Below are 25,000 nucleotides of genomic sequence, written 5' to 3' on the forward strand. Positions count from 1 at the left end.
GACTCCCGCTACGCCGCCTCTCGCTGAAATTCAGCTGGGATAGAGTCCAGCAGCACCGCCTCTCACCCAAAATCAGCTGGGATAAACTCCAGCTTTCGTCCAAATTTAGCTGGAGTAGGCTCCAGCTACCCCGCCTCTCGCCCAAATTAAGCTGGGATAGACTCCAGCTATGCCGCCTCTCGCCCAAATTCAGCTGGGATAGACTCCAGCTCTCGTCCAAATTTAGCTGGGGTAGGCTCCAGCTACCCCGCCCCTCGCCCAAATTCAGCTGGGATAGACTCCAGCTAAGCCACCTCACCCAAATTCAGCTGGGATAGACTCCAGCTACACCACCTCACCCAAATTAAACTGGGGTAGGCTCCAACTACCCTGCCCCTCATCCAAATTTAGCTGGGATAGACTCCAGCTATGCCGCCTCTCGCCCAAATTCAGCTGGGATAAACTCCAGGTCTCGTCCAAATTTAGCTGGGGTAGGCTCCAGCTACCCCGCCCCTCGCCCAAATTCAGCTGGGATAGACTCCAGCTAAGCCACCTCACCAAAATTCAGCTGGGATAGACTCCAGCTACGCCGCCTCACCCAAATTAAACTGGGCTAGGCTCCAACTACCCTGCCCCTCATCCAAATTCAGCTGCAATAGGTTCCAGCTACCCCGGCTCTCGCCCAAATTCAGCTTGGGATAGGTTCTGGCTACCCCCTCCCCCGCCTCTCACCCAAATTCATCACTCCCACGTCTCACGTCTTCTCCTCGGAACAAGAAAGTCAAGCATGTTCGAAATCTTCATTTTTTCTGTTTTCTGTTTTCCTTCCCCTCAGATCTTCCTGTGGGAGCAGAACCTGGAGAGGCTCCACATGGACTTGTTCCGCTGCCGCTGTTACCTGGCCAGCCTGCAGGGCGGCGAGCCTCCCAACCCCAAACGCCTGCTGGGCTTCGCCTCGCGTCCCACCAAGCTGGTCATGGGTCGGCTGGGAATCTTCTCCGTGTCCTCCTTCCACGCGCTGGTACGACCGCAGAGTTGTCTTGGAGCAATGTTCACGGACTCTAGTATTTGGCTCTCTATTAGATGCAATGTTATTGGGACCATGATTTATGTCATCACTTGTTCACACCTCCTCATATGGAAGCTACTTTTCTTTGTTGATGTCCTAAGAAGGGCAGACATACAAGAACACACACACACACACACACACACACACACACACACACACACACACACACACACACACACACACACACACACACACACACACACACACACACACACACACACACACACACACCAGAGGTGGAGGGTGTTGATTGGCGGGTGGATCAATATAAAGTGTGCCATCCCTGAGGCACTTTCCCACAAAGCAGCCTTTTCTCTTCCCACCCTCCTTCCCTTCCTTACTGCCTACATCCTCCCTTCCTTTGTCTCCTTATCTCCTTCACACCCCATTCCCACTCTCCCCCCTGTCTCCCCCCCCCCCGTCTCCCCCCGTCTGCCCCTGTCAGACGTTAACACACAATTGTTTTTACCCCCAGCAAGTTCTCATTGAAAAACTAAAGTGACCGAAAATGAACCCGCCGCTACTGATGATGATATTGTGGAGGGGGGGAGGAAAAGAAACATTGAAAAGGGTAAATAGTGGGGAGAAAAAGAAACATTGAAAAGGGTAAATAGTGGGGAGAAAAAGAAACATTGAAAAGGGTAAATAGTGGGGAGAAAAAGCAACATTGAAAAGGGTAAATAGTGGGAAGAAATCCAAATGGTCTCCAAAAGCTTCATGGGGGATCGGTTAAGTGGCTTTGACGTAATCCCGCTAATGGAGGCCGCTTGTAAAGACACAGCAGGCAGTGGGAGACAACGTCGTCGATGGGGAATGTGAGCGTAAACAAAACGTGTCCGAGCTTTTTCGCACCAAGGAAATTTCATAACTGTTTCATTTTTCTCGTCCAAATTTAGCTGGGTTAGGCTCCAGCTACCCCGCCTCTCACCCAATTGAGCTGGGATAGACTCCAGCTACGCCGCCTTGCCCGAATTCAGCTGGGGAAGGCAGAAACTACCCTGCCCCTCATCCAAATTCAGCTGGGATAGGCTCCAGCCACCCCACTTCTTACCCAAATTCAGCTGGGATAGACTCCAGCTACGACACCTCACCCAAATTGAGCTGGGATAGAACCCAGCTACCCCGCCCCTCATACAAATAGAACTGGGATAGGCTGCAGCTACCCCACCTCCCACCCAACTTCAGCTGGGATAGGCTCCAACTAACCCACCCCCTCATCCAAATTCAGCTGGGATAGGCTCCAGCTAACCCACTTCTTACCCAAATTGAGCTGGGATAGACTCCAGCTACCCCACTTCTTACCCAAATTGAGCTGGGATAGACTCCAGCTACCCCACTTCTTACCCAAATTGAGCTGGGATAGACTCCAGCTACCCCACTTCTTACCCAAATTGAGCTGGGATAGGCTCCAGCTACCCCACTTCTTACCCAAATGGAGTTGGGATAGACTCCAGCTACCCCACTTCTTACCCAAATGCAGCTGGGATAGACTCCAGCTACCCCACTTCTTACCCAAATGGAGCTGGGATAGGCTCCAGCTACCCCACTTCTTACCCAAATGGAGCTGGGATAGGCTCCAGCTACCCCACTTCTTACCCAAATTGAGCTGGGATAGACTCCAGCTAACCCACTTCTTACCCAAATTGAGCTGGGATAGGCTCCAGCTAACCCACTTCTTACCCAAATTGAGCTGGGATAGCTCCAGCTACCCCACTTTTTACCCAAATTGAGCTGGGATAGACTCCAGCTACCCCACTTTTTACCCAAATTGAGCTGGGATAGCTCCAGCTACCCCACTTTTTACCCAAATTGAGCTGGGATAGACTCCAGCTACCCCACTTTTTACCCAAATTGAGCTGGGATAGGCTCCAGCTGCCCCACTTCTTACCCAAATTGAGCTGGGATAGGCTCCAGCTGCCCCACTTCTTACCCAAATTGAGCTGGGATAGGCTCCAGCTGCCCCACTTCTTACCCAAATTGAGCTGGGATAGGCTCCAGCTGCCCCACTTCTTATCCAAATTGAGCTGGGATAGGCTCCAGCTATCCATACTCCATACACGTGCCTCATAATGCACAGAGTACAGGTGCAGTGTAAATGAAGGACTGCTGTGACCCGCAGGTGTCTGCCCGCACGGAGAGCAGCGTGAAGAGGCGGAGTCAGGCGGTCCATCGCACCTTCAGCAAGCGTCGCAGCCGCTTCTCCTCCCTGTGGGGTCTGGACACCGCCGCACGCAGGAAGTCCAAGGGACACCCCTCCATCAGCCAGGTAGTGAACAATGTGGGTTACTTTCAGGTGAGGTCATAACCACGCACTTCCTGTCCCCGGCAGGTGTTTGTTGACGGGGGAGAGACGCCCAAGCCGCCCGTAGAGCAGACCTTTGAAGACTCGGCCAGCGAGAAATCTGTAAGTTTTCTCTCCATATACAACAGCAAATACATTCTAGTCAAATTGAACATAACTTCGCTTTGCAGAGCGGAAAGCTTACCCAAGATGTTATCCAGTTTGTGATTTAGTTCAGAAACCATGATAAATTGTAAGAAGGGATTGTTTTGGTTAGGGAGAGCCAATACATTCTCGTCAAATTGATCATAACTTCGCTTTGCAGAGCGGAAAGCTTCCCCAAGATGTTATCCAGTTTGTGATTTAGTTCAGAAACCATGATAAATTGTAAACAAGGAACGTTTTGGTTAGGGCGAGCAAATAGATTTCAGTCAAGTTGTTCATAACTTCTCTTTGCAGTGTGGAAATCTTCCCCAAGATGTTATCAAGTTTGGGATTTAGTTCAGAAACCATAATAAATTGTAAACAAGGATTGTTTTGGTTAGGGCGAGCAAATACATGTCAGTCAAATTGATCATAAATTCGCTTTGCAGAGTGGAAAGCTTACCCAAGATGTTATCCAGTTTGTGATTTAGTTCAGAAACCATGATAAATTGTAAACAAGGATTTTTTTGGTTAGGGCGAGCAAATACATTCTAGTCAAATTGATCATTACTTCGCTTTGCAGAGCGGAAAGCTTCCCCCAGATGTTATCCAGTTTGTGATTCAGTTCAGAAATCATAATAAATTCTAAGAAAGGATTGTTTTGGTTAGGGAGAGCAAATACATGTCAGTCAAATTGATCATAACTTCGCTTTGCAGTGCGTAAAGCTTCCACCAGATGTTATCCAGTTTGTGATTTAGTTCAGAAACCATGATAAATTGTAAACAAGGAACGTTTTGGTTAGGGCGAGCAAATACATTTCAGTAAAATTGATCATAACTTCTCTTTGCAGTGTGGAAAGCTTCCCCAAGATGATATCCAGTTTGGGATTTAGTTCAGAAACCATAATAAATTATAAACAAGGATTGTTTTGGTTAGGGCGAGCAAATACATTCTAGTCAAATTGATCATTACTTCGCTTTGCAGAGCGGAAAGCTTACCCAAGATGTTATCCAGTTTGTGATTTAGTTCAGAAACCATGATAAATTGTAAGAAAGGATTGTTTTGGTTAGGGTGAGCAAATACATTCTAGTCAAATTGATCATTACTTCGCTTTGCAGAGCGGAAAGCTTCCCCAAGATGTTATCCAGTTTGTGATTTAGTTCAGAGACCATGATAAATTGTAAACGAGGAACGTTTTGGTTAGGGCGACAATACACATTTCAGTCAAATTGATCATAACTTCTCTTTGCAGTGTGGAAAGCTTCCCCTAAATGTTATCCAGTTTGTGATTTAGTTCAGAAACCATGATAAATTGTAAACAAGGATTTTTTTGGTTAGGGCGACCAAATACATTTTAGTCAAATTGATCATTACTTCGCTTTGCAGAGCGGAAAGCTTACCCAAGATGTTATCCAGTTTGTGATTTAGTTCAGAAACCATGATAAATTGTAAACAAGGATTGTTTTGGTTAGAGCGAGCAAATACATGTCAGTCAAATTGATCATAAATTCGCTTTGCAGAGTGGAAAGCTTACCCAAGATGTTATCCAGTTTGTGATTTAGTTCAGAAACCATAATAAATTGTAAACAAGGATTGTTTTGGTTAGGGCGAGCAAATACATGTCAGTCACATTGATCATAAATTCGCTTTGCAGAGCGGAAAGCTTACCCAAGATGTTATCCAGTTTGTGATTTAGTTCAGAAACCATGATAAATTGTAAACAAGGAACGTTTTGGTTAGGGCGAGCAAATACATTTCAGTCAAGTTGATCAATTCCACTTCTTAGGTTAGGAAAGAAGTGCAAAAAGAGGCTCCAAGAAACTTGGAAAAAACTTGACAAAAAACCCAAAGAACAAAAGCAGGAGCGATAAGGAAGAGGGAAGGGAAGCGTCCGCCTTTGTTGAGAGCCAGAGAGTAAAATAGTATGTCGTCTTTATAAATGACTGGAGCGTCTGATAGCGGCTTACAAATGTTCTCTGCGCCCTCCAGGCTAGCAACAACCCTCCATTTTCCACCTCCTTGAGCTCTTTCATGATGAAGTCCTTTTCCTTCCTTCATCCACTTTCTGTGCACCTATCAACGTTATTTTTATACTTGATTACATTTGCAGCTGCAAAAGGATGCACATATGAATATGAATTCCCTCCATTCCGTTCTCGATGAAGTACTCAAGAGTACACATTTGGAGACGAGAGAACCCACTCTCAACGCCGTGGAAGGGTCCCCAGTGGGTCTTTGGGAGGTGGATCTGCTTCCACCCACGCACAGCACGGCTAGCCGCAGGCCTCAAAGCACATCATGCATGCTCGAAGGGGACCACTTTCTTCCCCCCCCCACAGAAAATACTGTAAGCAGAAATAGTCCGCTACAGGGTCAAACTGTGGCCTTTGTTATCTGTATTCTTTTTCACTTTATTGTGTGAGAAGATTTCTATACTATTTGTCTCAAACTTGAATTTAATTTGGGTTTTGGACTAACATGCGGACTAACATCCGAGGACAAAGCTACGAACAACGCTCTCCCTGACCACCTGAGGGCACCACAGACTGTGGATGCTTTAAAAAAGGCTTAAAAAACCTTTTTAAAAAAGCCTTTTTTTTTTTTTTAGATATATGCATACTAGTTTTAGCTATTTGGCTGTTCTAGTTTTTATTTTTTTAATACACTGTAGCACTTTGACATTGTTTACTCAATGTAAAGTGCTTTTTACAAATAAAATCTGTTATTATTATTACTATTATTATTAACATGAATTCATGAGACAACATTTTTGTGTGCAAAATATATAGAGTGTTCAGAAAATTACTTTCAAAAAAGTGATTTACTATAGCTAATTGTTACTTTACAAAAAAAAAAAGTTGTTTTGGTTAGGGACAGCAAATACGTTCTAGTCAAATTGATCATAACTTCGCTTTGCAGAGCGGAAAGCTTCCCCCAGATGTTATCCAGCTTGTGATTTAGTTCAGAAACCATGATAAATTGTAAACAAGGATTGTTTTGGTTAGGGACAGCAAATACATTCTAGTCAAATTGATCATAACTTAGCTTAGCGGAGCGGAAATCTTACCCAAGATGTTATCCAGTTTGTGATTTAGTTCAGAAACCATGATAAATTGTAAGAAAGGATTGTTTTGGTTGAGGATAGCAAATACATTCTCGTCAAATTGATCATAACTTCGCTCTGCAGTGCGTAAAGCTTCCCCAAGATGTTATCCAGTTTGTGATTTATTTCACAAACCATGATAAATTGTATACAAGGATTGTTTTGGTTAGGGACAGCAAATACATGTCAGCCAAATTGATCATAAATTCGCTTTGCAGAGCGGAAAGCTTACCCAAGATGTTATCCAGTTTGTGATTTACTTCACAAACCATGATAAATTGTGTACAAAGATTGTTTTGGTTAGGGATAGCAAATACATTCTCGTCAAATTGATCATAACTTCGCTTTGCAGTGCGTAAAGCTTCCCCAAGATGTTATCCAGTTTGTGATTTAGTTCAGAAACCATTATAAAATTGTAAACAAGGATTGTTTTGGTTAGGGACAGCAAATACATGTCAGCCAAATTGATCATAACTTCGCTTTGCAGAGCGGAAAGCTTCCCCCAGATGTTATCCAGTTTGTGATTTAGTTCAGAAACCATGATAAATTGTAAACAAGGATTGTTTTGGTTGAGGATAGCAAATACATTCTCGTCAAATTGATCATAACTTCGCTTTGCAGTGCGTAAAGCTTCCCCAAGATGTTATCCAGTTTGTGATTTACTTCACAAACCATGATAAATTGTATACAAGGATTGTTTTGGTTAGGGAGAACAAATACATTCCAGTCAAATTGATCATAAATTCGCTTTGCAGAGCGGAAAGCTTACCCAAGATGTTATCCAGTTTGTGATTTAGTTCAGAAACCATTATACAATTGTAAACAAGGATTGTTTTGGTTAGGGACAGCAAATACATGTCAGCCAAATTGATCATAAATTCGCTTTGCAGAGCGGAAAGCTTACCCAAGATGTTATCCAGTTTGTGATTTAGTTCAGAAACCATGATAAATTGTAAACAAGGAATGTTTTGGTTAGGACGAGCAAATAGATTTCAATCAAATTGATCATAACTTCTCTTTGCAGTGTGGAAAGCTTCCCCAAGATGTTATCTAGTGTGTGATTTAGTTGTTTACTCAATATAAAGTGCTTTTTACAAATAAAATATAATTATTATTATTATTACTATTATTAATAACATGAATTCATGAGCAAATATTATTTTGTGCAAAATATATAGAGTGTTCAGAAAATTACTTTTAAAAAAGTGATTTATTATAGCTAATTGTTACTTTACGAAAGAAAAAAATGTTTTTTTTTCCGGACTCTAGAGCGCCCTGGTTTACTAAATTTTAGAAAAATATTTTTCCATTCATTAGCCGCACCGCATACATTGTGGAATGAGTTATTTACACAAAAATATTGTGGAAATGTTTATTTACATACCTTAATTGTTTCCAATGTAACGCGGCAGTAAAACGGCCGATCAAACAAAACAGAAGTCATGGTTATTAGCTCGTGCCCAATAACATCATAATATTATGAGAGTCCAGTCCATAGTGGATCTAACATAATAGTGTGAGAGTCCAGTCCATAGTGGATCTGACATAATAGTGTGAGAGTCCAGTCCATAGTGGATCTAACATAATAGTGTGAGAGTCCAGTCCATAGTGGATCTAACATAATAGTGAGAGTCCAGTCCATAGTGGATCTAACATAATAGTGTGAGAGTCCAGTCCCTAGTGGATCTAACATAATAGTGAGAGTCCAGTCCATAGTGGATCTAACATAATAATGAGAGTCCAGTCCATAGTGGATCTAACATAATAATGAGAGTCCAGTCCATAGTGGATCCAACATAATAGTAGGATAGACCACAATGCAACACCCAGAGAGACCACCTACACCGGATGGCTTCCAAACGGTCGCAGCTGAAGGATTTCTCTGAGATTTTGGGTGAATCCCACTGATGGCAGCTGGGATTTGAGAAAGAGTCTCGCCGAGTACTGCGTGGCTGAGACCCCCCCCCCCGCCGGCCAGATGGTGCTGAGCAGGGTTGGTGAGGGTTCAGGGAGCCTGACGGGGGGGGATGTACAAGTTCTGCACCCCCCTTGATCTTGCCTCCCTACTTATGTGTCGGGATGGTGATATTTGGATGAAACTTGCTCCCCCCCTGCCATCAGGAGGGATAGGGGGGGAAGCGGCAAGAACAAAGAAGGTGCTGGAAGCTGTCACCTGATAGCAGGAGATATGATAGCGTGGATCCAGCAGACGCAGATTGGGCTGGCAGATTGTCCAGGGTCACGGCGATGGGCGCAAAGGTCACAAGGGGGCCAACACGCACATGTTCTGATGGCATCTTCTTGTCATTAGATCTCCACCATCACAGTCAGCACTTTTAGAGCTAAGGACCATGCAGGGAGTGTCAACAAATGCTTTTATTTTCCAATTAATCGTGATCTTTGCGTGTAACAATTCTACCCCCCCCCCAAAAAATCGATTTAAAAAAATAATATATGTATATATATATATATATAAATTTTTTTTGTTACATATACATATTTTTATTTATTTATAAAAACAATCGATTTTCGAATGAACCGCGTTTCTTATGTGTAACAATTCTTCAAAAAAATAAAAAATGTATCTTATAGGTTTTTTTTTGTTGGTTTTTATTACAGCGAGTGTCAACAACAACAAAAAAAGTTTTCGAATGAACCACGATTCTTATGTGTAACAATTCTTCCAAAAAATCAAAACTCGATTTTAAAAACTTTTTTTTTTTTTTTGGCGGGTTTTTTTTGCAGTGAGTGTCAACAAAAAAATCAATGTCCGAATTACTCGCAATTCTTATGTGTAACAATTCTTCCAAAAAAATCGATTTTAAATGTATTTTTATTTTTTTTAATTTATTTTTATTTTTTTAGCAGCGAATGTCAACAAAAATCGATTTTCGAATGAATCGCGATTCTTATAAGTAACAATTCTTCAAAAAAATCCAAAATCGATTTTTTTTTCAATTATGTATTTATTTTTTTGCAGTGAGTGTAAAAAAAAAAAGCGATTTTCGAATGAACCATGATCTTTACGTTCAACAATTCTTAAAAAAAAAATCGCTTTAAAAATGTATATATATATATATATATATATATATATATGTATATATATATATATACATATATATATATACATATATATATATATACATGTATAGAAATATACATATATACATATATATATATATATATATATATATATATATATATATATATATATATATATATATATATATATATATATATATATATATATATATATATATATATATATATATATATATATATATATACTTGCAGTGAGTGTCAAAAACAATAGATTTTTGAATGAACCGCGTTTCTTATGTGTAACAATTCTTCAAAAAAATGTAAAATCGATTAAAAGAATATACATATATATTTTTTAATTAAATCACAATTCTTATTTGATTCTTCTTCGATTTAAAAAAAAAATTACATTTTTATTTTTATTTTTTAGCAGCGATTCATTTTCAAATGAATTGCGATACTTATGTGTAACATTTCTTAAAAAAAATAAAAAATCGAATTAAAAAATGTTATGTTTTTTTATTTGCAGTGAGTGTCAACAAAAAATTGATTTTCAAATGAATCCCGATTCTTATGTATTACAATTCTTATAAAAATAAAAAATCGATTAAAAAAAAAATATATGTATTTTTTATTTTATTTTTTTGCAGCGAGTGTCAACAAAATATACATTTTCGAATGAATCGGGATTCTTATGTCTAACAATTCTTAAAAAAAAAAAAAAAATCGATTTTAAAAACACTATGTATTTTTATTTTTTTGCAGCGAGTGTCAACAAATAGATTTTCGAATGGATCGTGATTCTTAACGTGTAATGATTCCTCAAAAAAAAAATCTAAAATTGATTTTAAAAAATATATGTATTTTATTTATTTAAAAAAAGATATTTGCAGCGAGTGTCAACAAAAATACATTTTTGAATTAATCGCAATTCTTATGTGTAACAATTCTTCCCAAAAATCAAAAATCGAATTAAAAAAAAAAAAAGTATTTACATTTTTTTAAATTTTCTGCAGCGAGTGTAAACAAATATCGATTTTCGAATGAAACGCGATTCTCATGTGTAACGATTCTTCAAAAAAATCTAAAATGTAATTAAAACAAATTAGTTTTTTTTTTTTTTTTTTGCAGCGAGTGTCAACAAAAAAATCCATTTTCGAATGAATCGTGATTCTTATGTACAACAATTCTTATAAAATAAAAAATCGATTTAAAAAAAAATAATTAATTTTTTATTTTATTTTTTTGCAGCGAGTGTCAACAAAATACCAATTTTCGAATGAATCGCGATTCTTACGTCTAACAATTCTTAAAAAAGAAAAAAAACGCTTTTTAAAACACTATGTATTTTTATTTTGTTATTTTGCAGCGAGTGTCAACATATCGATTTTTGAATTAATTGCGATTCTTAACGTGTAACAATTCCTCAAAAAAAAAAATCTAAAATTGATTTAAAAAAAGAAAATTTGCAGCGAGTGTCAACAAAAATCGATTTTCGAATGAAACGCGATTCTCATGTGTAACAATTCGATTTGGAAAAAATTATATATTTTAAAAAAAAAATTTGCCGTGAGTGTCAACAAAAAAATCGATTTTAGAATGAATCGCGATTTTATGTATAAAAATTCTTTTAAAAATAAAAAATCGATTAAAAAAAAAATTATTTTTTTTTTTGCAGCGAGTGTCAACAAAATATCAATTTCCGAATGAATCGCGATTCTTATGTCTAACAATTGTTTAAAAAATAAAAAAATCGATTTTAAAAACTATATGTATTTTTTTTAGTTATTTTTTTGCAGCGAGTGTCAAATCGATTCTTCCAAAAAACCCAAAATCGAATACAATTTTTATTTTTTTTTCTGCGAGTGTCAACAAAAATTGATTTTTGAATGAAACGCGATTCTCACGTGTAACGATTCTTCCAAAAAATCCAAAATTTATTGAAAAAAAAAAAGAAGTATTTATTTTTAAAAAAAAATTGCAGCTAGTGTCAACAAAAAAAATGTTTTCCGAATGAATCGTGATTCTTATGTATAATTCTGCAATTTAAAAAAAAAATCGATTAAAAAAAAACAGTTTTTTAAAATTTATTTTAATTTTTTTTCCAAAATCTGTCCTGTCTCTCACTTTATTAAATGTTTGCGTATAATTTTATCAAACAAAAGCAGATTTTGTTAAGTAATATAGAAGTGTATCAGATATATTTTATGGAGGAATATAATTAGTCATAGAACTGGCACCCAATGTTACGGATTTTGAATTGAGAGTCGATTCTGAATCGATACACCAAGAATGGAATCTTGTGGTGCCCAAAGATGCACAGCCCTACTTTTCTTCCTTTTTATTTTTTTTTAATAGAAAAAATAATTGACATTTTTCAGCTATTTCTCATTTGAGTTTGACCACACGTTGATGATTTCCGACTGTGTGCTTCCAGAAGGACAGGGAGAGCTCGGTGAAAAGTCTTCCCCAGCTGACCCCAGACAACGACATCTGGGTCCCGGAGAACCTGGCGCCCTCCTGGGTGTGCCTGCCCAACGACCAGCCCGTCCTGGCCGTGGTGCAGCCCGGAGACACGGCGCTGGAGGTCCTGAGTGCCGTGTGCAAGGTGGGTCATCAGCACCAGACATCCACCGCTGCCTTTTTTTTCAGGGCCGATACCAAATGTTAGTAGTGAGGGAGGCCGATACCGATATTTGGAGCTGATATTTATTTTGCCAAAATAAGCCGTTTTAAATGGCTTGTCGGATTAAAAAAAGGTTGTTACATTTAAAGTGACAGTAATGGCGATCATTGAGACTGATTACTATTATCAATTCAACACAGATAAAAAAGGCTAACGCCGATACATGTCGAACTACTTAATATCGGCGGCGATAATCGGTCAGCACGTGCAATTATCGTATTTTCCGGACCAAAGGGCACACCGGATTATAAGGCGCACTGCAGATGAGCGGGTCTATTCAGGTCTATTTTCATACAAAAGGTATGGAGTACATTTATTCTCATCCGGAAACAACACCGGAAATGCATCCCGTGAAAAAATGTCCGACCGGAACTCTCTAATAACTAAATTGGCAAAATGATGACAAAAGTCATCATTTTACTAAAAAAAAAATCACTATTTTACAAGAACAACAAAAAAATTGGCAATATTGTGAAACAAGTCAGAATTTAATATGACAAATGTCACCATTTTGCGTTAAAAAGTAATAATTTGACATAAAGAAAAGTAATAATAATAATACATTTTATTTGGTATAGTGCTTTTCAGAGTACTCAAAGACGCTTTACAGGACAAAAAAAAATTAAAATATAAAACAGTTCAAATTAATAATAATATGAAATACAGGAAATATAAAAGCACCACATTGTAAAATACATAAAAACTAAAAAAGTTGGAATTTTACTCAATAACAGTCGCAATTTGACAAGAAAGGCTTAAAATGTTGGCAATTTTATGAAAAGAGTCGTAAATTTACTCGACAAAAGTCACAATTTTATAAGAAAACTTTTACATTTTGGCAATATTATAATAATAATCTGAATTTTTCTTGGCAAAAATATGACAAAAGTCGTAATTTTACTCAAAAAAATTCAATATTTTACAAGAACAACAAAAAAATTGGCAATATTGTGATAAAAGTCAGAGTTTTATACGATAAATGTCACCATTTTGCGTTAAAAAGTAATTGACAAAAAAAAAAGTAATTTTACGAGAAAAGCTTAAAATGTTGGCAATTTTATGAAAAGAGTCGTAATTTTACGCGACAAAAGTCACAATTTTATAAGAAAACATTTACATTTTGGCAATATTATGATATAATCGGAATTTTTCTTGGCAAAATTATGACTAAAGTCATAATTTTACTCAAAAAATTTCACTATTTTACAAGAACAACAAAAAAATTGGCAATATTGTGATAAAAGTCAGGGTTTTATACGATAAATGTCACCATTTTGCGTTAAAAAGTAATTGACAAAAAAAAAAGTAATTTTACGAGAAAAGCTTAAAATGTTGGCCATTATATGAAAAGAGTCGTAATTTTATTCGACAAAAGTCACAATTGTATAAGAAAACTTTTACATTTTGGCAATATTATGATAATAATTGGAATTTTTCTTGGCAAAATTATGACTAAAGTCATAATTTTACTCAAAAAATGTCACCATTTTACAAGAACAACAAAAAAATTGGCAATATTGTGATAAAAGTCAGAATTTGATACGACAAATGTCACCATTTTGCGTTAAAAAGTAAAAAAAATATATATATTTACGAGAAAAGCTTAAAATGTTGGCAATTTTATGAAAAGAGTCGTAATTTTACTCGACAAAAGTCACAATTTTATAAGAAAACTTTTAAATTTTGGCAATATTATAACAATGATGGGAATTTTGCTTGGCAAAATGATGACAAAAGTCATCATTTTACAAAAAAAATTCACTATTTTACAAGAACAAAAAAATTGGCAAAATTATGAAAAAGTCATAATTTTACAAAAAAATTCACTATTTTACAAGAACAACAAACAATTTGGCAAAATCATGACAAAAGTCATAATTTTACAAAAAAAATTCACTATTTTACAAGAACAACAAACAATTTGGCAAAATTATGACAAAAGTCATAATTTTACTCAAAAAATGTCACTGTTTTACAAGAACAACAAAAATTTGGCAAATTATGACACTCAAAAAAAGGCACTATTTTACAAGAACAACAAAAAAATTGGCAATATTGTGATAAAAGTCAGAATTTAATAATAAGGTAAAATACAGGAAATATAAAAGCACTACATTGTAAAATACATAAAAAACAAAAAAGTTGGAATTTTACTCAATAACAGTCGCAATTTTACAAACATTTGTACAAGAAAAGCTTAAAATGTTGGCAATTTTATGAAGAGTGTCGTAATTTTACTCGACAAAAGTCACAATTTTATAAGAAAACCTTTAAATTTTGGCAATATTATAATAATAATCTGAATTTTACTTGGCAAAATTATGACAAAAGTCATAATTTTACACAAAAAAATTTCACTGTTTTACAAGAACAACAAACAAAATTGGCAATATTGTGATAAAAGTCAGAATTTTATACGGCAAATGTCATCATTTAGCGTTAAAAAGTAATTGACAAAAAAACAATTAATTTTACGAGAAAAGCTTAAAATGTTGGCAATTTTATGAAAAGAGTCGTAATTTTACTCGACAAAAGTCACAATTTTATAAGAAAACATTTACATTTTGGCAATGTTTTTATAATAATCGGAATTTTTCTTGGCAAAATTATGACTAAAGTCATAATTTTACTCAAAAAATGTCACTATTTTACAAGAACAACAAAAAAATTGGCAATATTGTAAATAAAATTCAGAATTTGATACAACAAATGTCACCATTTTGCGTTAAAAAGTAATTGACAAAAAAATAAAAAATATTTACGAGAAAAGCTTAAAATGTTGGCAATTTTATGAAAAGAGTCGTAATTTTATGCGACAAAAGTCACAATTTTATAAGAAAACTTTTAAATTTTGGCAATATTATAACAATGATGGGAATTTTGCTTGGCAAAATTATGACAAAAGTCATCATTTTACTAAAAAAAATTTCACTGTTTTACAAGAACAACAAAAAAATTGGCAATAATTTGATAAAAGTCAGAATTGTATACGATAAATGTCACCATTATGCGTTAAAAAGTAATTGACAAAAAAAAAAAATATTTTATGAGAAAAGCTTAAAATGTTGGCAATTTTATGAAAAGAGTCGTAATTTTACTCGGCAAAAGTCACAATTTTATAAGAAAACTTTTAAATTTTGGCAATATTATAACAATGACGGGAATTTTGCTTGGCAAAATGATGACAAAAGTCATCATTTTACTAAAAAAAATGTCACTGTTTTACAAGAACAACAAAAAAATTGGCAATATTGTGATAAAAGTCCGAATTTGATATGACAAATGTCACCATTTTGCGTTAAAAAGTAATTGACAAAAAATATATATATATTTACGAGAAAAGCTTAAAATGTTGGCAATTTTATGAAAAGAGTCGTAATTTTATGCGGCAAGAGTCACAATTTTATAAGAAAACTTTAAATTTTTGGCAATATTATAACAATGATCGGAATTTTGCTTGGCAAAATGATGACAAAAGTCATCATTTTACTAAAAAAAATGTCACTGTTTTACAAGAACAAAAAAATTGGCAAATTTATGACAAAAGTCATAATTTTACTAAAAAAAATTCACTATTTTACAAGAACAACAAAACAATTGGAAAAATCATGACAAAAGTCATAATTTTACAAACAAAATTCACTATTTTACAAGAACAACAAACAAATTGGCAATATTATGATAATAATTGGAATTTTTCTTGGCAAAATTATGACTAAAGTCATAATTGTACTCAAAAAATTTCACTATTTTACAAGAACAACAAAAAAATTGGCAATATTGTGATAAAAGTCAGAATTTGATACAACAAATATCACCATTTTGCGTTAAAAAGTAATTGACCATTTTTTTTTAATATATTTACGAGAAAAGCTTAAAATGTTGGCAATTTTATGAAAAGAGTCGTAATTTTACGCGACAAAAGTCACAATTTTATAAGAAAACTTTTAAATTTTGGCAATATTATAACAATGATCGGAATTTTGCTTGGCAAAATGATGACAAAAGTCATCATTTTACACAAAAAAATGTCACTGTTTTACAAGAACAACAAAAAAATTGGCAAAATTATGACAAAAGTCATCATTTTACTAAAAAAAATTCACTATTTTACAAGAACAACAAACAAATTGGCTATATTGTGATTAAACTTAGAATTTTATATGACAAATGTCACCATTTTGCATTAAAAAGTAATAATTTGACATTAAAGTAATTATTTTACGAGAAAATTATGCAATATTACAGAAACAGAAAGAATATGAGAAATTGTTCCCAATTTTATAAGAAAAAAGTCGACACTGTGAGAAAAAGACTGCTTTTAGTTTATTTATTTTTTTAAATAATTTTTTTAATTTGTAATTGCTTTTTAATCGTATTATTTACTTCAAGTTATTACAGCATGTCTCTATATACATATTTACTTTATTAATTTTGGCCAAGGGGGGTGCATTTCAATTTCTGACACACTTGTTTTTACATATGTTGGCCAGAGGGGGAGCACTTTTTAAAAACCCACACAAAACCCCTCCTTTTTGGGACCACCCTCATGTTGATAGATGTCACCAGCAGGGGTGCAAATGTGACATTGTCTATTAGATGCCATGTTTTTGGGACCATGATTTATGTCACTTCTCACACACACACACACACACACACACACACACACACACACACACACACACACACACACACACACACACACACACACACACACACACACACACACACACACACACACACACACACACACACACACACGCGTGGTGTGGGGGATCAATGCACGCTGTCAGTGTGTCACATAGAAGTGTGAGTGTGTGATTGAGGCACTCAGGTGTAGTAATGAGAGGTTGTCCTCCCTGCAGAAACACAACCTGGAGGTGTCTGCTCACTACCTGCGTGTGAAGGTGGGCGAGGACGACCACGCTCTGCTCTACGTGCCCCAACCTGAGGAGGACGTCTATGACGTGGTGAGGTCATCGTCCTGATAATAACACTTTTTTATTTATTTTTAACAACAACAACAACAGAACTACATCAGCACATACAACATGTATGCATGTCACTATTTACTATTTGTAACCATATTTTGCACACCGGTGTATAAGCCACACCCACTAGGTTTTAAAAATATTAGTTTTTCCATATATTAGCCACACCGGACTATAAGTCGCAGATATATAAATGTTGTGGTATGCGTTATTTACACAGAAATATTTTGTAAATGTTTATTTACATACTTTAATTGTTTTGTAACACGGCAGTAAAACGGCTGGTCAAACAAAACAGAAGTCATGGTCATGGACCCAAGCTAGCCCTCCAATCAGCTAAACAGACTCAATACCTCTGCGGTGACGTTTTGGCGGATTTACTGAGGAATTTGTGATAAAACAATACAAAAAGAATGCCGTTATTAGCTCATGCTAACGATGCTAGCATCAGTTTAGTAGGTAAGAATTGTTTTAGTTATATTGTAAAACTTACAAACGTTGCTTGGAGTGATGAATGAAGAATCCGTACGAGTAGAAACGCTATGGACGGCTAGACGACCGAACGGCACCCTACAAAAATTAAGGGAATTTTTTTTTTAATATATATTAGCCACACTGGACTATAAGTGGCAGATATATACGTTGTGGAAGGAGTTATTTATACAGAAATATTTTGTAAATGTTTATTTACATTCATGGTTTCGTAACATGGCAGTAAAATGGCTGATCAAACAAAACAGAAGTCATGGTCATGGACCCACTAGCTGCGCAAGCTAGCCCTCCAATCAGCTAAACAGACTCGATAACTCCGCGGTGACGTTTTGGCAGATTTACTGAGGAATTTGTGATAAAACAATACAAAAAGAATGCCGTTATTAGCTCATGCTAACGACGCTAGCGTCAATACATTATAATAACATGTACAAATATGCATGAAAACACTCCTACAGACATCACATCAGGGACAGTTTAGTAGGTAAGAATTGTTTTAGTTATATTGTAAAACTTACAAACGTTGCTTGGAGTGACGAATGAAGAATCCGTACGAGTAGAAACGCTATGGACGGCTAGACGACTGAACGGCACCCTACTAAATTTTAGGGAAAACATATTTTTCTATATATTAGCCACACTGGACTATAAGTGGCAGATATATACGTTGTGGAAGGAGTTATTTATACAGAAATATTTTGTAAATGTTTATTTACATTCATTGTTTCGTAACATGGCAGTAAAACGGCTGATCAAACAAAACAGAAGTCATGGTCATGGACCCGCTAGCTGCGCAAGCTAGCCCTCCAATCAGCTAAACAGACTCAATAACTCCGCGGTGACGTTTTGGTGGATTTACTGAGGAATTTGTGATAAAACAATACAAAAAGAATGCAGTTATTAGCTCATGCTAATGATGCTAGCATCATTATATTACGATAGCACGTACAAATATGCATGAAAACACTCCTACAGACATCACATCAGGGACAGTTTAGTAGGTAAGAATTGTTTTAGTTATATTGTAAAACTTACAAACGTTGCTTGGAGTGACGAATGAAGAATCCGTACGAGTAGAAACGCTATGGACGGCTAGACGACTGAACGGCACCCTACTAAATTTTAGGGAAAACATATTTTTCTATATATTAGCCACACTGGACTATAAGTGGCAGATATATACGTTGTGGAAGGAGTTATTTATACAGAAATATTTTGTAAATGTTTATTTACATTCATTGTTTCGTAACATGGCAGTAAAACGGCTGATCAAACAAAACAGAAGTCATGGTCATGGACCCGCTAGCTGCGCAAGCTAGCCCTCCAATCAGCTAAACAGACTCAATAACTCCACGGTGATGTTTTGGCGGATTTACTGAGGAATTTGTGATAAAACAATACAAAAAGAATGCCGTTATTAGCTCATGCTAACGACGCTAGCGTCAATACATTATGATAACACGTACAAATATGCATGAAAACACTCCTACAGACATCACATCAGGGACAGTTTAGTAGGTAAGAATTGTTTTAGTTATATTGTAAAACTTACAAACGTTGCTTGGAGTGACGAATGAAGAATCCGTACTAGTAGAAACGCTATGGACGGCTAGACGACTGAACGGCACCCTACTAAATTTTAGGGAAAACATATTTTTCTATATATTAGCCACACTGGACTATAAGTGGCAGATATATACGTTGTGGAAGGAGTTATTTATACAGAAATATTTTGTAAATGTTTATTTACATTCATTGTTTCGTAACATGGCAGTAAAACGGCTGATCAAACAAAACAGAAGTCATGGTCATGGACCCGCTAGCTGCGCAAGCTAGCCCTCCAATCAGCTAAACAGACTCAATAACTCCGCGGTGACGTTTTGGTGGATTTACTGAGGAATTTGTGATAAAACAATACAAAAAGAATGCAGTTATTAGCTCATGCTAATGATGCTAGCATCATTATATTACGATAGCGCGTACAAATATGCATGAAAACACTCCTACAGACATCACATCAGGGACAGTTTAGTAGGTAAGAATTGTTTTAGTTATATTGTAAAACTTACAAACGTTGCTTGGAGTGATGAATGAAGAATCCGTACGAGTAGAAACGCTATGGACGGCTAGACAACCGAACGGCACCCTACTAAATTTTAGGGAAAACATATTTTTCTATATATTAGCCACACTGGACTATAAGTGGCAGATATATACGTTGTGGAAGGAGTTATTTATACAGAAATATTTTGTAAATGTTTATTTACATTCATTGTTTCGTAACATGGCAGTAAAACGGCTGATCAAACAAAACAGAAGTCATGGTCATGGACCCGCTAGCTGCCCAAGCTAGCCCTCCAATCAGCTAAACAGACTCAATAACTCCGCGGTGACGTTTTGGCGGATTTACTGAGGAATTTGTGATAAAACAATACAAAAAGAATGCTGTTATTAGCTCATGCTAACGACGCTAGCGTCAATACATTATGATAACACGTACAAATATGCATGAAAACACTCCTACAGACATCACATCAGGGACAGTTTAGTAGGTAAGAATTGTTTTAGTTATATTGTAAAACTTACAAACGTTGCTTGGAGTGACGAATGAAGAATCCGTACGAGTAGAAACGCTATGGACGGCTAGACGACTGAACGGCACCCTACTAAATTTGAGGGAAAACATATTTTTCTATATATTAGCCACACTGGACTATAAGTGGCAGATATATACGTTGTGGAAGGAGTTATTTATACAGAAATATTTTGTAAATGTTTATTTACATTCTTTAATTGTTTCGTAACATGGCAGTAAAACGGCCGATCAAACAAAACAGAAGTCATGGTCATGGACCCGCTAGCTGCGCAAGCTAGCCCTCCAATCAGCTAAACAGACTCAATAACTCCGCGGTGACGTTTTGGCAGATTTACTGAGGAATTTGTGATAAAACAATACAAAAAGAATGCTGTTATTAGCTCATGCTAACGACGCTAGCGTCAATACATTATGATAACATGTACAAATATGCATGAAAACACTCCTACAGACATCACATCAGGGACAGTTTAGTAGGTAAGAATTGTTTTAGTTATATTGTAAAACTTACAAACGTTGCTTGGAGTGACGAATGAAGAATCCGTACTAGTAGAAACGCTATGGACGGCTAGACGACTGAACGGCACCCTACTAAATTTGAGGGAAAACATATTTTTCTATATATTAGCCACACTGGACTATAAGTGGCAGATATATACGTTGTGGAAGGAGTTATTTATACAGAAATATTTTGTAAATGTTTATTTACATTCATTGTTTTGTAACATGGCAGTAAAACGGCTAATCAAACAAAACAGAAGTGATGGTCATGGACCCGCTAGCTGCGCAAGCTAGCCCTCCAATCAGCTAAACAGACTCAATAACTCCGCGGTGACGTTTTGGCGGATTTACTGAGGAATTTGTGATAAAACAATACAAAAAGAATGCCGTTATTAGCTCATGCTAACGACGCTAGCGTCAATACATTATGATAACACGTACAAATATGCATGAAAACACTCCTACAGACATCACATCAGGGACAGTTTAGTAGGTAAGAATTGTTTTAGTTATATTGTAAAACTTACAAACGTTGCTTGGAGTGACGAATGAAGAATCCGTACGAGTAGAAACGCTATGGACGGCTAGACGACTGAACGGCACCCTACTAAATTTTAGGGAAAACATATTTTTCTATATATTAGCCACACTGGACTATAAGTGGCAGATATATACGTTGTGGAAGGAGTTATTTATACAGAAATATTTTGTAAATGTTTATTTACATTCATTGTTTCGTAACATGGCAGTAAAATGGCTGATCAAACAAAACAGAAGTCATGGTCATGGACCCGCTAGCTGAAAATGTGTTTTTTGGTACTTGGCGCCATCATACAAGTGTGCTAACTTGAACCCCAACACGGCGTCCGTATTAGTCGGCGCCACAAAGAGGAATGGTCAGGTGGCGGTCAGTCACGCTCCGAGGACAATCAATCTTCTCCTCTGCGTCTTCTTTCATCAACATCTTCATTACCTTCTCATTTCACGGCTCTCACACCTCATGCGGCCTCACCCCCACCATGATGCACCCTCACCCCCCCCACCATGATGCACCCTCACCCCCACCATGATGCACCCTCACCCCCACCATGATGCACCCTCACCCCCACCATGATGCACCCTCACCCCCCCCCCACCATGATGCACCCTCACCCCCACCATGATGCACACTTAAGGAGCGTGAATAAAGACGAGAGTAATAAGCACGGATTGTGTTTGTGCAGATCTACAAGGAGATGGAGATCTGCTCCAAGCCCACCAAGGTGATCCAGTTCGACAGAGCCGAGTCCTGCAGCCTGGGATACGGTAGGCATCAGACCCGTTCAGGCGGGACGTGTGTCCAATTGACTTAGGAAGGGTCTCAGTCATAAAAAATTTGAAAAATAAAATATGAAATATTTATATGTCATGGATTTTGGTACTTGGCACCATCTTAAATGTCCACTTCTCCTATGTTAGCATGCTAAAATTAGCATGCTAACATTAGCATGCTAATGTTTTATGCTAGCATATTATCCAATTTTGTGTGTTTAAACTTGAAAATTAATGGTTTTTGATACTTGGCGCCATCATACAAGTATGCTAACTTTTATATTAGCATACTATAAGTATGCTAACATTTTATGCTAGCAAATCATGGTTATTGATATTTTGCGCCATCTTAAATGTCCACTTCTCCTATGTTAGCATGCTAAGATTAGCATGCTAATGTTTTATGCTAGCATATTATCCAATTTTGTGCGTTTAAACTGGAAAATGAATGGTTTTTGATACTTGGCGCCATCTTACAAGTATGCTAACTTTTATATTAGCATACTAAAAGTATGCTAACATTTTATGCTAGCAAATCATGTCTTTTTGATATTTTGCGCCATCTTAAATGTCCACTTCTCCTATGTTGGCATGCTAATGTTTTATGCTAGCATATTATCCAATTTTGTGCGTTTAAACTTGAAAATTAATGCTTTTTGATACTTGGCGCCATCATACAAGTATGCTAACTTTTATATTAGCATACTTAAAGTATGCTAACATTTTATGCTAGCAAATCATGGTTTTTGATATTTTGCGCCATCTTAAATGTCCACTTCTCCTACGTTAGCATGCTAAGATTAGCATGCTAATGTTTTATGCTAGCATATTATCCAATTTTGTGCGTTTAAACTTGAAAATGAATGGTTTTTGATACTTGGCGCCATCATACAAGTATGCTAACTTTTATATTAGCATACTAAAAGTATGCTAACATTTTATGCTAGCAAATCATGTTTTTTTGATATTTTGCGCCATCTTAAATGTCCACTTCTCCTATGTTGGCATGCTAATGTTTTATGCTAGCATATTATCCAATTTTGTGTGTTTAAACGTGAAAATTAATGGTTTTTGATACTTGGCGCCATCATACAAGTATGCTAACATTTTTATATTAGCATACTAAAAGTATGCTAACATTTTATGCTAGCAAATCATGGTTTTTTGATATTTTGCGCTATCTTAAATGTCCACTTCTCCTATGTTAGCATGCTAAGATTAGCATGCTAATGTTTTATGCTAGCATATTATCCAATTTTGTGTGTTTAAACGTGAAAATGAATGGTTTTTGATACTTGGCGCCATCATACAAGTATGCTAACTTTTATATTAGCATACTAAAAGTATGCTAACATTTGATGCTAGCAAATCATGGTTTTTGATATTTTGCGCCATCTTAAATGTCCACTTCTCCTATGTTAGCATGCTAAGATTAGCATGCTAATGTTTTATGCTAGCATATTATCCAATTTTATGCGTTTAAACTTGAAAATGAATGGTTTTTGATACTTGGCGCCATCATACAAGTATGCTATCATTTATATTAGCATACTAAAAGTATGCTATCATTTTATGCTAGCAAATCATGGTTTTTTGATATTTTGCGCCATCTTAAATGTCCACTTCTCCTACGTTAGCATGCTAAGATTAGCATGCTAATGTTTTATGCTAGCATATTATCCAATTTTGTGCGTTTAAACTGGAAAATTATTGGTTTTTGATACTTGGCGCCATCTTACAAGTATGCTAACTTTTATATTAGCATACTAAAAGTATGCTAACATTTTATGCTAGCAAATCATGGTTTTTGATATTTTGCACCATCTAAATGTCCACTTCTCCTACGTTAGCATGCTAAGATTAGCATGCTAATGTTTTATGCTAGCATATTATCCAATTTTGTGCGTTTAAACTGGAAAATTAATGGTTTTTGATACTTGCCGCCATCTTACAAGTATGCTAACTTTTATATTAGCATACTAAAAGTATGCTAACATTTTATGCTAGCAAATCATGGTTTTTGATATTTTGCACCATCTAAATTTCCACTTCTCCTACGTTAGCATGCTAAGATTAGCATGCTAATGTTTTATGCTAGCATATTATCCAATTTTGTGCGTTTAAACTGGAAAATGAATGCTTTTTGATACTTGGCGCCATCATACAAGTATGCTAACTTTTATATTAGCATACTAAAAGTATGCTAACATTTTATGCTAGCAAATCATGGTTTTTTGATATTTTGTGCCATCTTAAATGTCCACTTCTCCTATGTTGGCATGCTAATGTTTTATGCTAGCATATTATCCAATTTTGTGTGTTTAAACGTGAAAATTAATGGTATTTGATACTTGGCGCCATCATACAAGTATGCTAACTTTTATATTAGCATACTAAAAGTATGCTAACATTTGATGCTAGCAAATCATGTTTTTTTGATATTTTGTGCCATCTTAAATGTTCCCAATGTATTTTGCCATAACTTAGATAGAATTATTGTGACAACGAAGGTCTCCTATGTGGTGTGTCCAGGTTTCTGCGTGGCGGTGGTGGACGAGGACGGCACACAGCAGCTCCACATCACTGAAGTCAAAGCAGAAGGACTGGCGTCGGTCAAAGGTGCGCATGACTGGTCCTTTATACCTGAGACCTGACTATACTTTACTTGTTGGTCACCAAAAAAACATTCATGAAGTTTGCTTCTTTTATGAATTTATTACGGCTCTACTGAAAATGTGAGCAAATGTGCTGGCTCAAAAGTATACAGGACTGTCTCAGAAAATTAGAATATTGTGATAAAGTCC

General features: G+C 36.2%; 1 protein-coding gene across 4 annotated transcripts in view; it reads left to right on the forward strand.

The window, feature by feature from the left end:
- Positions 1 to 25,000, forward strand: part of LOC133650026 (rho guanine nucleotide exchange factor TIAM1-like) — a 141,379-nt gene that overhangs the window by 39,467 nt on the left and 76,912 nt on the right. For 3 of the 4 annotated variants that reach the window (XM_062046774.1, XM_062046773.1, XM_062046776.1), the window contains exons 8-14: positions 815 to 1,000; positions 3,168 to 3,314; positions 3,378 to 3,452; positions 12,057 to 12,227; positions 17,171 to 17,275; positions 22,109 to 22,190; positions 24,729 to 24,815. In XM_062046774.1, coding sequence (XP_061902758.1) covers positions 815 to 1,000; positions 3,168 to 3,314; positions 3,378 to 3,452; positions 12,057 to 12,227; positions 17,171 to 17,275; positions 22,109 to 22,190; positions 24,729 to 24,815 — 853 coding nt within the window. The remainder of the gene's footprint in view (positions 1 to 814; positions 1,001 to 3,167; positions 3,315 to 3,377; positions 3,453 to 12,056; positions 12,228 to 17,170; positions 17,276 to 22,108; positions 22,191 to 24,728; positions 24,816 to 25,000) is intronic. The other variant, XM_062046775.1, reaches the window with a different exon arrangement.

This window comes from Entelurus aequoreus, linkage group LG05, assembly GCF_033978785.1.
Source record: "Entelurus aequoreus isolate RoL-2023_Sb linkage group LG05, RoL_Eaeq_v1.1, whole genome shotgun sequence".
In the NCBI taxonomy this organism is placed as follows: domain Eukaryota; kingdom Metazoa; phylum Chordata; class Actinopteri; order Syngnathiformes; family Syngnathidae; genus Entelurus; species Entelurus aequoreus.